Source organism: Ambystoma mexicanum, chromosome 3p (genome assembly GCF_040938575.1).
Source record: "Ambystoma mexicanum isolate Mex_15411 chromosome 3p, UKY_AmexF1_1, whole genome shotgun sequence".
Taxonomy (NCBI): Eukaryota; Metazoa; Chordata; class Amphibia; order Caudata; family Ambystomatidae; genus Ambystoma; species Ambystoma mexicanum.
In genome coordinates, this window is record NC_090925.1 from 196,987,552 (window position 1) to 197,004,834 (window position 17,283).

Below are 17,283 nucleotides of genomic sequence, written 5' to 3' on the forward strand. Positions count from 1 at the left end.
CACAGAAACACTGGCAACCAAACACATTATTAATAATAATAAGTATCACAACAAAAAAACACAATTTCATGCAGCACCACACAAGTGGAAAACACATCAATCCGCCAAGCAACATCTTAAAAGCAACCTTCAACAATACCCTCCTTGACAGCTCCCACAAAATGGCTTAAACTATAACAGGGCTTTTTCCATGATGCCCTCATCCTGCATCACAGAGCAGCTGATGGACTCCAAGGCCCCTCTTCTGCATCTCCAAGAGCTCTTGCAGAGAGTTCAAGCTTTCTCTAATTAGACCTAACATGGGAGGGAGGGGCATTTTAGTAGGTGGATTGCCAAACTCGTCCATGCCTTCAAGTGGGAAAGCCAGTTTTTTTTTTAGATAAGGTCATTGTTTTGACTAAGGGCTACTCTTTTATTTATTAGATTGTCTAGGTTCAAGATGGAGGCGAATTTACTGCACGTAGCTGCAAATCCAGTGCTATAAAAAGCAACTGTAGGAGGCTGCCTATGGCGCGACTCACAGAAGGGAAACAGGGGGTACCATTATGACCCAACAAACATGAAATGTGCGCACCTTGCAAGGGGCAGTGGCGCCAAAACGGTCTTTCACATGAGGCAACATCATTTTTACAGCCACATTCCCTGGGTATTTGATATTTGTTTTTTAAAAAATGTTATTGTCCTTTCATACAGCGCCTAATATAATACCAGAGTTTGGTTTTTAAGCGCAGATTCGGGATTCGAACCTCTGTTGCTCTTCTGATCTTGCTTCCAATACAAGCGTGTTGCCCCTTTGCTATGATACTGCACAGAAGCTTCTGGAATGAGCAGAGGAACGGTGTAAATCCAACATTTAATGCAGGTGGTGTAAGGCATTCTAAATGTAACTGTTTATAGGGTGGGGTCCGGCCGGGTAAAACCAGATCATATAAACCAGGAATGTAAAGCTTGGTGGGTTGCAGGGACAGTGGGTGCGTGCGATTGGCACAGTACAAGACAGCACTGGAGCCAACGTTAATCCCGGGAGGACAGAGTGAGAAGCAAATGGCCAGACTAGTCTGGTTTCTGGTGGTCCTCGAATACCTTCCGACTCTTCCCCAATCCTATTGGCAAAGACACCTGTGTTTTATTTCCCCAGGACGGGAATAAATCCCCTCTAATCACGCCTGGAATGCCTAGTGTATGAGCTGCTTAATTAAAGCGAGGGTGTTGAATAAATGTCAGAGTATCCCAGAACAAGTCTGATCTGATTCCTGTAAATTGCATCAAAAGGTGCCGAACACAAAGTATTGCATAACATGCCTCCTCCCCCCAGCCCCGAACCATGTTCCCCAGCGCAGATCCCAAAGCCCAAAGGAGCAACTGTGAGTTAGTGTGAATACTCACCTACTTGAGGAGATGTAGTCTAATGGCGGTGCCATCGCTTGCTTGCTCAGCAGGGATCGAGAGATGGATGCATGCGAGGATGAGGAATCTGTAAGGAGTCCAAAGGGAAGAAGTAAGAACATGTACATTAAATGACACCCCCCCCCCATCCACCCCAAAGACAAGAGATAAATGACAGATTCTTGGATTGAGTGCCCATTACACATGCTGCGATCTTAAAAAGAAAAGGGAACCTTGGATCTAAGATTGCCCAGCAACTCCCGAAGGGAAATAGTCCATCCTGGTGGCAGTGACCAGAAGAAGAGAAAAAAAAGCTCCCAGACTGAGAATGGAGGACGAGGGACCACTCAGATTACACAGCCATGTAGATCTGGCAAAATATGCCAGACTGAACCAGAAAAAGAAAGCCACCACATCTGGCCTCTCCAGAAGAAGAGCTCCCAGACTGAAGATGTAGCACGAAGGACCACTCAGATTACACAGCCATGTAGATCCGGCAATATATGCCAGACTGAACCAGGAAAAGAAAGCCACCACATCTGGCCTCCCCAGAAGAAGAGCTTCCAGACTGAGCATGGAGGACAAGGGACCGCTCAGATTACACAGCCATGAGATCCGGCAAAATATGCCAGACTGAACCTGGGAAAAAAGCCACCACATCTGGCCTCCCCAGAAGAAGAGCTTCCAGACTGAGCATGGAGGACAAGGGACCGCTCAGATTACACAACCATGAGATCCGGCAAAATATGCCAGACTGAACCTGGGAAAAAAGCCACCATATCTGGCCTTCCCAGAAGAAGAAGGAAACTGCCAGTGCCACTGTAGACAACCTAGAAGAAAATTAAATACTTCTTGGTCATGGCAGCCCAAAGGTGGGCAAAGCATTCCCAGTTTGGATACTCCAGAAGAATACGACGATCTTTTGTCAATGGAGAATCTCTAAAGAACTAAAAACGATGACCATATCACTGAGGAACCTGGAATTATCATGGATAATATGGTTCCAATTGCTGGGGCAGGCCATTCCCCTGAACTGCAGCGCAATCATTTAGCGCTAGTGTTGCGAGGACATGGGGGTCCACATCCTGGGGCGACTAACTGAAAATGTGGGGGGCCCTGACCTGGGCACTGAACAAGCTCTACACACAGAACATCCTCAGAATATCAGCAGGGTAGCTCTGGGGCAACATGCTTTTCTTGGAATCAAGACAACACTGAGCAGCATGGGTTCCATACCCGGTCCTGTGCTTAGAGGCTAGACTCCGGCATATCGTGCAATATAAAAGCTCAATGTATGTCTCTTTTTTGTTGTTGCTGCAAGGCCAAAAACCTCATGCTAGCATAATAAAGTGACAATGCCACAAAACATTTTTTTTTATTTCTTAAAGTACACCACAATCATGCCTAGCCCCACTGCACTCAATCCCAGGCCCCCTTCCTCACCCTCCATGCATACATGCATATCATGTAACTCTGCTTTTGTACTGTGCCAAATCACCACCATAGTAGTTTCAAAACACCAAATGCTTTTCTGTCCCCGCCCGGGTCACCAGAACTTGCTCTTGCTATTCTTTCCCCAGACGAAGGATGTAGTAAGAAGGTAGGGAGTTGGCAGACACAGGGAGGGAGGGAGTTGGCCAGGCTAAATGCTGGTCTGAGAATGGGTCCGTGTTGGTCCAAAATATATGGAGTATCTTCTAAAGAGAGGTGACACAGAAGGTATGTGTTGAGCCAAAATACACACTGGGATTCCAAGGCAGTCCTCGAGTACCATAAAGATTCAGATGATCGAGGAGTGAGGGGTGCATGCGGGGCTCGGGAGCATGCTCGGGCAACCCTGGTAGATGTGTAGGTTTAAAATACCTGTCACCTCTATTTATGGGACCACAGGTACATTCCTGAATGTCAATTCTAGGACTGCCAACCCAACTAAGAAGATGGCCTCATCCAACATTGTGAATGCTGCTCCTAAGAAAAGGCAAGGCCGTGCCATGGGCAGCCTTATCTGTCCCTAAATGGAAAGTAAACAATATGTGTCTTTTGTGCCGCGTTTAAAGCCACAGTAAGTCCACCCAGCAGCACCAGGGAGTGGTGAAAGGCATCTTTCCGGCTATATCACATCCTTACTGTTCATGGCCTGTAAGAATGTCATTGTATTTTCCCTTGTTCCCTCCCTTGCCTTGAAGCGCTTTGAAACACATTGTGTATAGGCGCTATATAAATAAACTATCATATCATATCATAAGCCAGCAATGTAAGCACCAGTCATCAATAAAGTATCCAAGAGCTGGAGAAACATCACCAACCGAACAGCATCGCCATCTCAAAAAACACCCAACACCGGAGCCGCCTGCACACCTAGAAACTACAGGTATCCGGCCACTCCCACAAAGGGAATCTTACTCGCCTAAAGCCAGAGGAAAGTAGCAAACCGTGTCATTAAGGAGGCTGGTACAGGCTGGTGTAGTGGGTAGACATCCCACTGCTCAGAACCACAACCCAAAGCAGCACCAGCAACATCCCAGCAAAAGGGAGGCCGGCAAAGATGAAACCGCTCCTAGTCTCAGGCACTTGGCGAAGGGCAGACTGGTGCCCTACACCTCCCATGCCTGCTACTTCCCAACTCCCAAAAAGGAAATCACTCAAAATAGGGAGAATGCTCAAGCGGCCAAATGAAAACCGCGGAGAACTCCAAATCTAGAATTCCCAAATTCCGAATAAGCATAAACTTATATTTTAAAGCCAACAGCCAAAGGCTGCATGAAGGAAAGGTGGGGGAAAGGCAACCCGGGACACTCTTATTGGGTAAAGGTTATGTGAGGACATGGGGCGACTATGCAGCGAGTAACACCCCCAACCTGTGCCCGCCCCACTTTTTAAAAGACTTTGGTGTAATCAGAAAAGTGGAAGCGGCAAGCAGAACATAGACTAGTTTAACATTTAGGGGTCCCAAAAAATAATGGTGTGAGCATTTATGTATTTTTTGTGCACTTTTCGACTTTAAATTTGCGATTTTATTATACTTGTAAATGATCGGAAGTCTATCATCAGAGATTCAACTTTTTCCATTGACGAATGTCTTTCTTGTCCCTGCACATGAAAGATTTTCACGTAGACTCTCCCAAAATACACTGCCTCAGATATCTCCACCCCCAGAGTGGGTCAAAGTCATGGCACACAGACGGCTAACCTGGATGCTGAGGCCAAGCTGCCTGAGAAGGGGAGTGTCGGTGCCAGTGGACCGCCATCCACCTTAGAGACTGCTGAACACAGCATGTCACCCAACAGTCTCAAATCCATAACTATAATAGCAGAGGCGCCCCGTGCCTGAAGCCAGCCGGGACTAATGTAGCAGAAAAGAAATAAATGATTCTAAAAACAGAAAGGACTAAAATATGCAGGGGATCCAGCATGCCAATACGAAGCCTCGTGATTCCAGGAGAAGGCTTTCATTGGTTATTCAGTGTGTGTCTCCTTCTAGGAAAGAGTTCTCACGACACTTGCCTAATGGGGGGGGCCGATGCACAAGTCAAAGTGACTTCAAAAAGAAACCATTTCTTTTTGAAGTAACAAGGCTCCCCTCAACCCCATGACGTGTGTGTGTGTGTGTGTGTGTGTATGGTGAAAGGGTGCACACTTAAAAATATAAGTGGCTGCCTATGTGAGTGCAGGCTGAAAGGGTGCAGTTAGGATGGATTTCTAAACTCTGACCTGGTGGGCAGACGTTTAGGAGGCCACCCTAGATAAGTGGAACAGGGGAACCTTCTGGACAAACCAGACCAATCTACAGTAGCTTGGCAGGCAGTCAAGACTAGGTCTCAGGAGGGGTGAGAGTGATCGGAAGCCCACAATGAGGAAGGACACAGAGTAAAACTCCACAGATTACTCTTAGATGTATATCAAAAATACATTAATTATAGGCCTTTATAACAAAACCCGATTAAATCACAGTAACAAGAAAACAATTACCACACACTCTTATTCACTATATTACATAAATACAAAATGTATTTAGTCTAATGCCGATGAAAGGGGGGAAAATAACCACAACCTGCAACAGAAAGGGGTAAGTTCAACACAGATATTAAATTAGGCAGTTCTTTGTAATCAATCCCTAACTTATTTAGTCCAGCCCTAAGAAGTGAGGAGCCTTGCGCTCAAAGTACACCACGCTCGATCATGCGTAAGGTGAAAAACTGGTTCTCTTTTCAGGTGGCTGTAGCTGCTCTGAAAGGGGCTTGAGGCGTTGAAGAATTAAGTTCAATTCCTAGCAGAGGGTCTACCCTTGCAGATAGAATGAACTTTGGAGTTAGGGAATAGCTGTGTAGCGCAGGATAGCCCAGACAAGGTGAGTATCTTTTAAGGGATTCTCGTGCGTAAAATTAGATGGATGTGCCAGGGGGCCGCCGGTAAGTGATGAAAGTACTCACCTACCCTTGACACAGTTCGCACCAGTCTAGTCCACTTCGCTCGTAGGTTTGAACCCTGCAGTTATAGGATGCTCCGGCTCTCAGCGGCTACGGGATGGGATGATCGTCTGTGGCGGGACAGTAGCCTTTTATCAGCTTTTGAAGAAAGGAGAAGGATAGATCCATTGAAGCACGTCTCAAGACATGGTGGGGCAGGTCTGCAGGCACTTACAGTGACAGTCACCACAGCGGCGTGACACAGGGACCACAAATACTCGTGGCGTGGCGCCCTCTCATATATCACGACCAAGTGGAGCTAAGACAACGGGAGAGGGCTCAGGACCACAAGTAAGCAATTTCCAAAGTCATGGGTCTGAACTCAGGATGGCAGCGTTCCTGTGCGATACCCGGGGTTCAAGCTGGACAGTTCACTGGATGGCCCAGGAACACTTCTGAAGGGGCTCTTTGCAAGGTTAAGTAGGTAGTGCCGAGGGGGGGCATGGCTAAGGATCCATGCAGTAGGACGCCTTCCAACAGGCTCCTGCTGAACCGTTATGATCCTGCAAAATAACTGCAGCTCTGCAGTGCGTTTACACACCTAAATTGATGCTTGGACACATGAAGTGGCAATGCAGACAGGCGAGTTATAAGTAGACTGGAGGGAGACGGATCGCCTGGAATGACCAGCGGAAGGTTGGCGACATGTGTGCGACAAGATGACAAAGGATGGGGAACAAAGGCATTGCGGCGCAACAACAGCAAGTCACTGGGGGCTGACACACAATCGACTGTTGAAGGCCAAACCGGAGCCGCAGTGGACCCATCATAGACCCATACATAAGCGGCGGGCAATGCTGAAGTGGATTTCTAGGTGCGCCCCGGACAGAGAGATGCTGAGCGAGGGGTATCGCTCAACAATGCTCAGAAGATAAGCTGCCGAGGTGTTAAGGGCATTTAACTAAGGAGGGACAGTGGACAGCGGTTTCTGCCCATGCCGTAACTGGGCTGTCAGGGCCTGCTCAATGGACTTAAGTGAACACAAAGCAGATTGAGACCGGCAGAGAGAACAAAGAAACACTTGGTATGAGCGAACATTGCATGTTACTTAGTCTCCACTGTGGTCCGGCTGAAGCAGCGCGAGTGAGCGGCTGTGTGCATGTTACGAGCTGGGAGCAGTCCCCTCTGTGGTCCGGCCCACAGAGGGTGAACGCTGCCGATGACATAAGTTAAGTAGAACACTGCGGGATTCCATTGCGGTCCAGCTCAGAATGAGGAGAGAAGCCTAATTAGGGTGGAGGAATCATATGATCTCCTATTGGGTCCTCTTCTTTTTGGCATCAAGGAGATTCTGGATAAGAGAATGCTCCAAACACCCATGCCAGGTCAATCTCTTGAGTTCTCACTGAACAAAGAATAGGATCTAAGTATCCTGAAACTAAGAAGCTGAGTCAAGGAACCGCTGGTGACCCGCTGGAAGGTTTGGCACCCTGAGCCCGCTGTCGTCCCTCTGGACCCCCCGGCATCTGATCGAACTAGAAGGTCTGCAACAACGCTTTGACCCATTTGAAAAGTGGGACCAACTATTCTCGGCACCTTCATCAAACCCTGCAAGTAAGCCTGATCGGAAATGTCCTTGGGCCGACCAGTGGGCTGACCAGCCGGCCCAGGAACTTTGCTCTGATACCGCCAATGTTTCGTGTAGGCTCTTGAAACTAGGTACATCGCAAGCTCTATGTTCACGGCACTCTGACACTGAATTTCGTACCCTTGGTGTTCCCAGGTCTGGAGTAAAGATAGAGCGCCCGAACTGGAGTACACACGGTTACCGTGTTGCCCAGCCCTGGTGACGAACTTTGCAAGTGTATTGCAGCTGTGCCCTGAAGCCTGCTACAGTGACAGTGAAACTGGCCTGATCCATCCACCATGAGCAGATAAATCACCACTGTCCTGTTTGGGAATCAATGCTATAACTTCGTCGCTGAAAGCCGCAGAGCCGCAGAATTGACGCATTTGAACCTGCAACCGAATCGGCCTCGACTGCCGAAGTTTGGTCCGGAGTGCACCAGGGGTCAGTGAGTACTTGCAACCCTTAATGGTGGCCCTTAGCGCATCGATCCATTTTTATGCATGAGTGGCCCCTGAGGGCCCCTCTCCTTTCCACAGATAGCCTGAGCTATCAAACTATTCCCAACTCCTGGAACCTGTTCTGCCCTCTTGGGGAGACCCTCCACGAATAGTGGGAACTTATTCTGCATCACCTCACCCACCTTCCTGAGCTGCTACAGACCCTACCAGAGACCCCGTTTTCGCCCATCTGCACTACCGCGTGCACCAGCATTGCAAGTACTTTGAGCAATGGGGGCCCCTCTTCGTAGGCACTGGACTGCCTTTCAGTTAGGATTGTGATTACTGCAAAACTGCCTAAAGACTCTTTGCACTACCTGCTTCCTTACCTTTTCTAGGTTATGGACCCATTTCATGCATTAACCCTTTAGGCCTCTTGGTCTTGTATATATGTATTTTAGTAGGATTGTGTTGGTTTAAAAGTGTTACTGTTAATAACTATTGTGTTGAAACTCAAAGCCCTTGAATAAATGCATTTGTATTTTTAATGTATACACACATGACTGGGAGTGATTTGTAAGTGTTCTTTACTGTGTGTGCTCATTGAGGTCTTTCACCCTCACCCCTCCTGAGACCTAGTCTTGACCACCACCATTGCTACCTTGATTGGTCTGGCTTGTCCAGAAGGTTACCCTGTTCCAAGAAACTAGGCTGGCTTACTGAACCTCTGCCCACCAGGTCAGAGTTCAGAAATCCATCTTAACAATATACGCCCCCTGAATGGGTGTTCCCTCCTCCAGCTTTCTCCCTGAATGCGTCAGCAGCTCTGCACTCACCCCATCCCTCCCACACGAAACTATGTACATCAGGACAAGAGCAGTTAGTGACCGACCCAAGTGTTAGGAGTCCTACAATCCTGGCAGAGCGATACGTGGGCACCTATAGGGCACCATAGGTGATGGTGGTGAGGGAAGAAGAGGACGTGGAATAGCGACAGCATGGACAGGCATTGCAGTGACCCGAATGCATATTCAATTGTAAACAGGTTAGGTTGTCCTAGAAGTTTTCTTTATTTAACTCCCCCCCTCCTTGCTTTGGGAAAAGGGAGGGTGAACCCTGAAACATGCCCATGATGACTGCACTGAGAGATTCAATATACAAAGCAGTTATATTGAAATAGACATCACAATGGGCCTCATTACGACCCTGGCGTTAACCAATGGCGCTATTAGCGCCATGGTTAACGCCGGTAACTTACCGAATCCGCCATGGTGAAATGGGGAATTACCACCCCATTCCAAGGTTGGCAGGGCGGTAATTCCACATTTACCATTGGCCCTTCCCCATTCCCATTTTTGCCCCATAGGGCTCAATGGGAATGGGGAAGGCGGTAATTAAGGTACCGCAAATTGCGGTACTGTAATTATCTTCAAGGTCCCTTTGCGGGTTCCTACCTTAACGGCTGGTACCGACCAGCGGTTAAGGCCGAGAGCCGCAAAGGGACCTCATAGTAAGGCGTTAAGGGGTTAACAGCGCTGCAATTTTTTACGGCGCTGTTAACCCCTTAACGCCTGGTTCGTAATGAGGCCCAATGGGTACTTTTACACTACCACTTAAGCCAGAGCTTTTACATCACAGGGATGGGCTCGAATCCCTAACCTTTAGGTCACAGTGGCATACATTAGCAGATTGCGTCACGGATGGGCGCATGCCAAGGCCTGCAACAGCAATCAGAGAAAAAAGCCTGTCTGTTTTTCACATGCTTAAATTTACAGCCAAATCTGCACAATATTTATTTATTGACCTTATTTATATTTTTATTTATAAAGCACACAAAAACCCGAAGGTATCGAGGCGCTGTTACAGAGACAAGTTACATGCAGTTCAATTCAGAAAATATTGACCTGGGCAAACCTTGTATAGGCTCCCCAATTATGAAAACAGCCAGGTTTTAAGAGCTCTTTGGAAGACCCGGTGTGAATCTTCCGCACTCAATGCAGGTGGAAGGGAGTTCCATTGTTTAGCTGCTATGGGCGGGAAAATCAACCCTCCTGCATTTATGCATTTGAATTTTGGCTGGACAAGATGGTGGGCATGGGTTGTTCTAGTGGGCTTGGAGGAATGAGCCTTGGAGATTTTCTGAGAAAGGTAGGGTGGAGCAGACTTGGAGATGTACCTATGCATTATGGAGAGGGTTTAGAAGATAATCTATTCTCGGATCAGGAACCAGCACATGGCTCTTTGTGCGTCTGATGTGTGTTCAAGTTTTGGAATGTTGAGGGACGCTCGAGGAGCATTGTTTGGGATGCAGTTTCCGCAAAGAGTACATTTTCGTAGTGCCAGTGGCATGTTCAGAGGCGATGCGTCGACTCCGCCTTTCAGCTTTCCAATGTTGATCGAGCAATTACTACTAGGTTGAAGCTTTTATTGCATCGCTCTACGTAAGCACTGAGGTGAATGGCGGGTCGAGATATGAGTAGGAGGAAGCATGGTCGGGATTTAATATTTTAAAGTAATCGAAATGGATCAAAGTGGCGACAGACTGTTCGAATAGTACCCAAATGCAGAAGACTTTAAACTAGTATCCAAAGGGGAGTTTTTTGATAAAATGTAATGCAAATCGTACAATTTAAAGACAAACCATTCAAATGATAGTGGCGACAGGCGCTTCACCAAAATGAAACTGATTAAGACTTACTTGTGTTCCACAATTACCGAAGAAAGGCTATCAGCCCTTGTAATACTTTCAATTGAGAGTGAACTGGTTGAACAAATTGATTACTTAGCAGCAAAAAATGCTTTCACAGCAGCAAAGTCAACATAGACTAGTATGTACTGTTTGTGTAAACTGCTTTATCTTAGGAATTACTGCAAAGTTCTTGAATCACGATGTAATAAAACCTGTTTCATTTCTATAACAGTGATTTATTGACGTTGGGTAGGAGTTACTTAACGGCAGGGTGTAGTTTGGGAGTGGCGCTCATGCCGAGCGCGTGCCGGGGGGGCGCAATTTAGTGTTTCGCCCTGGGCACCAAATGGACTAGAACTGCCCTGCATGGCCTGGATGGAATCCCGACTGGTGAACTCCCAAGATATGGTTTGCTTCCAAGTAGTCCTGAATTTAGACATAGGCGGCTCTGTCCAGGATTTTTAATAGGAAAGGGAGGGGAGTGATAAGATGGCAATTATTAGGGACTGCTGCTTCTAGGGATTTTTTTTTTTTTAGCAAGGTGAGTAGTCAGTCTTCCTTGAGGCTGGAGGGCACTGTACCAGCACCAAATGAGGCATTAAGGAAAGTGGTGATAAAGGGCGTCAGGACTTCAGCGCACTCTTTAATGAGAGAAGCTGGGAACACAGCACCTTTACATCTTGAGGGTTTCAGGCTTTTTAGGATATCTGAGGCTTCCAGCTCAGAGACGTTTTGGAAGCGAAACAGTGGGAGGTCTAGACTAGTAGCCGTAGGAGAGGTAGCGGCTGCTCTGGACAGCTGAGAAGGTTTCAGATTGGCTTTTTTAGCAAGGATTATTTTGTGTAATGTTTCAGTTTTGAGGAGCATGGCATTTTGTACATTGGTGCACCATGCTTTGTCCTGGGGAGGGGCTGTAGGGACTTCCAGTTCCATGAGCATGGTGAATAGCTCTCTGGTATTAGATCTGGCATTGGCTATTCTAGAATTGAAGGTCATAGATTTGTTGCGAATGATCACTTCTTTGTACAACTTGGAGGCCCTCGTGAACACTAACCTTATGGTGTTTCAGCAAGTATTTTCTTTAGTCCTGAGTTCTAGGCAATCAGGGGTTAACCACAAATTGATGTGTCCAGCAGGTTTTGCTTTCCTGGGTGCTAGAGAAGTGATAGTGTCTGCCGCAATGGTTAAGGTCATGGCGTAGAGCTCTGCTAATACAGTAGGGTCATGTGAGCAAAGGTGCTCCTGTTTCAGAGTTTTGAGGATGGGTAGGATGCATTCTTTGGTAAATTTGCACGAGCCACGTGTCAGTGAAGGTGGCAGAGGAGCAGTTATAGGTTTGCTGTACTTGAAGTGTGGGATCATGAAGGTAATGATGTGGTGGTTGCACCATGGGCAGGGAGAGTTGGATCCAATAGTGACCTGGCAGTTGAGGTTTGCAATCCAGTCCAGGGTGCGACCTTTGGCATGGGGGGAAGGGCTGATACAATGGCTGGAGCCCAGTGCATTAAGGGAGTTGGCCACAGAGAACGCTTGTGAGCCAATAGGGTAATTGTGGTCCAAGTTTAAGTCACCTAGGGGGATTACTTTAGATGAGGGCTTGATGTTGGCACCTAGCGTGTGTAGAAGGTCTTCTTCAAAAGTTTGGATTGAGACCAGCGGGCGATAGATCACATGGATTGAGATGGTAGTTGTAGGAGATGATAGGATGTCACAGTTCGCATTCAAGGAGGTGTCAAACGGTCTTATGTGAAGGGGGTCTTTTGCTATTAGAGCAACCCCACCACCTCTGGAGTCAAGCCTATCATTCCTGTAGATGTTGAAGCCTGTACAAATGGAAATAAATTACTGGGGGGTCCCACCAGTGAGGGTGTTGTTCTACTTTTATGTTTGTGCCGGTCCCGGTTTATTTGGAAATCTGGTCACCCGACCTCAATGGCTACTGGGAACTCCCGGTGCCTAGCTGTGTGAGCCTTTCCAACACCCCCGAACAGCTGTTTGTGACAATCAAGCAGTGATGTCATTACCAAGGCGTGCAAGAAGGTAAGGAAGCCTTGCTTTACTGCAAGACAGCAAGTAACGACAACTTCCAAGTCTGTGGGCTCTAGTCCCCGGAACATGTGGTCAGAAAGAACATCCCTGAAATGACGTCTTACATGGAATATGCACAGGTGGACTCCGGAAAGCTAGATGGAGAAGCATAAAGAAATGAACTCTGAGACACTAAAAGAAATAGCAGCAAAGCCAAGCTCTGTTGACTCCACTATGTGAAGCTTTAAACCACGCAGCTGTTTCAACTGTACACCCAGTAGTAACTCTCCCAATATTTGCAGCGGTGCCCTGATTTTTCACCCAAACTTTTGATATTTTACAACAATTAATCATTTACTCTTGCCGAAAAATAACTTTCCTTCAATACAAGCAAATGGGTGGAAAGCAAACGTGCCCAAAATAGCAAAACTCTAACCTTGAAAGCAGGGGAGGAATTGGGCTGGAACAAGACGGATCTGCGCTCCAACAAAAATCGTCTTGCCGGAGTGCCGTTCCATGTAGATCAGAGGCCTAAACCCACCCGCATTACAGACTTGTATGATAAATTGGTGGCCATTCTTATGTTCCAAAAATGCACTTTGTATGCAAAGCAGCCAGCATCCTATATACAAGGAACCCACATCAATTAACACCTAGCTCCGCCCCTCAGTCCAGCCCACACTACTGACAAATCGCCCACCGCCCCACGTGCAACCACCTCCACTGCACGGGAAGGATGTGGCGGTGAGTTCCCCCATAAATGTTGGCCATTTCCAGCACTGCTTGGAAGGCCTTTAGAAATAAAAATCCGACCTGGAAAAAGAGTAAGCCTGGCCTTGGAACAGTGCATTGGTGTGATATGAAAAGGTTGAGGCGTCTCAATTTGGCAGAATGGGACTTAGAGATCTAAGTCCTGCCGTTACCCTGAATGAAGCATCTTGGACTAAACTGCATCTCCTTCACGTAATTTACTCTTGAACATTAAGCCTGAAGCCTGGACTTCACTCTCTCCTTATGCCTGCTTGGGCCTAGAATGCCATTCCTCTGCTGCACCCTGCCATGCCCTCCATCACCCCCTCAGGAAATACACCTCACCCAAATATGCTGCTGCAATAAAGAATTGCATCCCTGTTGTTCTGGCCTTTTTGGAGATTGACGACTGGGAACTGACCAGAAGTCTCTATCACCACCTTTTTTCTTTACGTCCGAGCCTAACAATTTCCTACTCCTCTATGGAAAGGCAATTATTCAGGTACTATGTCATCACATATTTGCTTTTACATTTTTATGCATTTTCACCTTCTTGTTTTCAAGCCCCTGTAGTCCCCACCCTTTTATTTTGTCTATAAATATTTCCTTTTTCCAGCACCTTCAAATTCCTATGCATTACCGACTGAGTGGTGCACAAAGTAGGCTCCAAATTCCTACAAGGAAAGATTATGCCTTACCACCCATATTGCACACTTAGGTCAAGCACTTCCCTCCTCCTAGTGGTCCCCACCTCCAATTCGGCCAGGAGAGGAGGATCCGCCTACTCAACCATGGCGCCAACTTTTTGGAACTCACTGCCTCAAAGCATTAGACACAGCGAAGACTACATGGCTTTCCGGAAAACACTCAAAACCTGGCTCTTCGCCTAAAAACACACAAGGGAATGCCGTGAATCACTCGACTTACCACCATGAGTACTAAACCGGCACCTCGCTCAATATGGACCCTTACATAGACCCTCAGGCCAGACGATATATATCCCCATTACCTGGAGCCTTTGGTCCAGACTTGAAACCAGAATCGTAGTGCTACCCATGTACTTGACGTAATAGATTCATAACCTTCAACCGCAGGAATACCGTATGCTCTGAGGCCTATAGTTATCGATCGCCAATAATCTGGACCGAATGTGCTAGACTCGCAACCCAAGCACTAATAGCACACATGAGCTTAATCAAGGCCATGCAATTGTGCGCTACCGCTATCAGTCCTTGAAGGCGCATGCCTGCTAATCCTACTCATCTGGAAATCCAAAAGAAGAACTAGATACCCGGGGGCCATCTAGCACTTATTTTGCTAATAACACCTGTCAGGGAATGCATTTGCAGAACTACCTACCAGGAATCTACCCAGCAGAACTACCAAGCCCTGCACTAATAGCACTTATGAACTTGATCATTGCCCTGCAATTATGCACTACGCAATCAGTCCAGAAATGCCCTTGATTGCTAATCCCACACATCTGGAAACCATGATCTGAACAATATACCAAGGAACACTCTAGCACTTACTATTTGATAATCTGGGAATCCTTTAGTAGAACTACCTATCAGGGCTTCCATTTAGCCGAACTACCAACCAAAGACGTCTCTAGCACCTATACAGTAACAAAATGAGTTTGAGACAGATCCACCTGTCACCACCTGTCTGTCCTCGCCAAAGCAATTTGACCCAACAAAACACAGGGAGGACCTTAGCCTCATAGCCCGAACCCTAAGGAGACACCTCCCCCTCGACAGGCACTGGAAGCTCAACATGAACAAGGTCCTCCAGGAAAGCACACACTCAAACACATCACTATGCTAAGGGCCTAATTACACGTAGTGCGGTAAACCATGGTGCTATTAGCACCATGGTTCATGCTGGTAATTTACCGGTACCGCCTTGGAGGAAGGGGGAATAACCGCCCTATTCCAAGGTTGGGAAGGCGGTAATTCCGCCTTCCTCCATTGTCCTTCCCCATTCCCATTTTTGCCCCGCTGATTGCGTAAAAAGCAGGCGTTAAAGTACCAAGCCGCAAAGGGACCTCGTAGTAAGGCGGTAAGGGTTTACCGGTACCCTTACCGCACTACGTGTAATGAGGCCCTAAGTCTTTTCTCTGCACCAACACACAATAGAATGCAGCTACACCACTCGATTAATTCGGCCTAGCTGCACACATACTCACACACCTCCATGTTCACCTCAGCAGTCTTTAGAACACAGCTACACCCCTTGAAATCGGCCTAGCTTCACACATAATCCCATTCACATACAAAGGCACCACCAGAATGCAGATACCCAAGTCCATTGGTCTTGCTACACACATTCGACTAATCTCACACAACCACTGCACCACAGCTAGCCCTAGTATGCAGCCACACAGCACTTATTGCACACTGGCTGCCCACATATCGAGTGCACCCAAGCACGTTTTACTACATTACTCTCTCCACTGACATAGACTGCAGTCCCCAAGGGCGTTCAAGCCACAGCTGTTAAAATGCAAGTTACAGGCTCTTCAGATTAACTTCATGTAAGTTTATTTCCATCTTGCTTATCACATTTCCACATGAAGACATTAAGTACATAAAGGAAATCAGCATAGACAAACACCGGCTCCCATCACCCAGGGCCAGGCAGCTGTAACTGTCACTGAATAGAACGCTGACTGAGAAGATTCTATCATCCACACACAAACATTCCAGACGACATCACCAGCTACATCACCACAGACAGGCACAATACAACAACAGCGCTTTGGGATCATACCAATGGTAAAAGGCGCTATACAAATGCCCAATAACATAACATCTGTTCTACTTGTTGCCTGATAAACGAGCAAAGCCGATGTAAATACAGGTGTGCAAATGCTGCAGATGCACAGAGATGTGAATGCACAGATGTAAGGACATGGCAACATTATTTCTATTAGACATCATTCTTTTTTAATCCCCACTAACACACTTCATCTATTCAAGTTTGTTTTATCCGGCAGATTTGTGCATTGTCTTGTTTTCTTCTGACACACTAAAGGCCAGGCGGCTGAAACAAGTAAACTAAACATGCCCCTTTTTCTAAATAACATGGTCTTCTTTTCCAAGAAGCTAGTTTGCTAATTTCTCCCTGCCACATGTCCTTTCGTCTGCCCACTGCTCAGTGATGCGGTCGTGGGGGCGGGGGAGGCAGCTGCACCACCCCCGCCCCCCACACACACCCTCCCGGCTCACCCCTGGTGCTCAGTGCAGCCCCCAGCCTCCCGCTGGTGCCCCATTATCCACCCTCTCCCCCCCCCCCGGCACCAAAAGCTGCCTCCGCCGCTGCCCCTGCCGCTGCCCTTTTGATCAGAGAGCACCAAGCTTGCTTATGTTAGTGCCGGCGGGGGGCACGTTGTTGCACGAGATCCACCCTGCACGGAGTCGATGGGCAGAGGTGGGAGAGGAGCTTGAGAGCGTGGGGTGCATAGTTCAGGGGTGTAGGATTAGGACGGGAGTCCAGTAAGGAGGCTGGCTCCCTAGTGTGTCCTACTGACGCCAAGAGTGACACTCAGTTTTAGTGGAGTGAAAGATAAGGTGGGAGTGGATTGTGGCGATATTCAAGAGGTTGCTCCGGTCCCCGTTGCATTGGGGGTAATGAACTGGCTAGGTTTGAGTTCACTGTCAAAATGTTCCCTAAGTTGGCAGCCTTGTGGTATGAGATCTGGACATCAGGTGGAAAGGGAAGGGGGTAGTGGGGAGCTTATAACTGTAAAAAAAAACTGCAAGGTAGAGTAACTGTATTTTTCTAGGAGGTGTGCACAAGGCATCAAAGTACCATGCAGGAAGACAGTTTGAGGTGCGAGCGGACAAATCAGGTGTGAAGGAGAGAAAGGAGAGAAAAGGATCGAGGGTCCTTCTCACATAGGTCATTGGAGAAGATGAAGGAGAATATAAGCTTGCAAAGAGACGAGGGTAAGAA

At 47.4% G+C, this 17,283-nt stretch overlaps 1 protein-coding gene across 7 annotated transcripts in view; it reads right to left on the minus strand.

The window, feature by feature from the left end:
- The window catches only part of PTPN6 (protein tyrosine phosphatase non-receptor type 6), a 583,776-nt gene that overhangs the window by 530,206 nt on the left and 36,287 nt on the right, over positions 1–17,283 (minus strand). For 6 of the 7 annotated variants that reach the window (XM_069650624.1, XM_069650626.1, XM_069650621.1 and 3 more), the window contains exon 2: positions 1,387–1,474. Coding sequence is in view for 3 of the 7 variants with exons in the window: in XM_069650621.1 (XP_069506722.1) it covers positions 1,387–1,421 (35 nt within the window). In the remaining 4 variants the exon portion in view is untranslated. Of the gene's footprint in view, positions 1–1,386; positions 1,475–17,283 lie in introns of those variants that run through there. The other variant, XM_069650627.1, reaches the window with a different exon arrangement.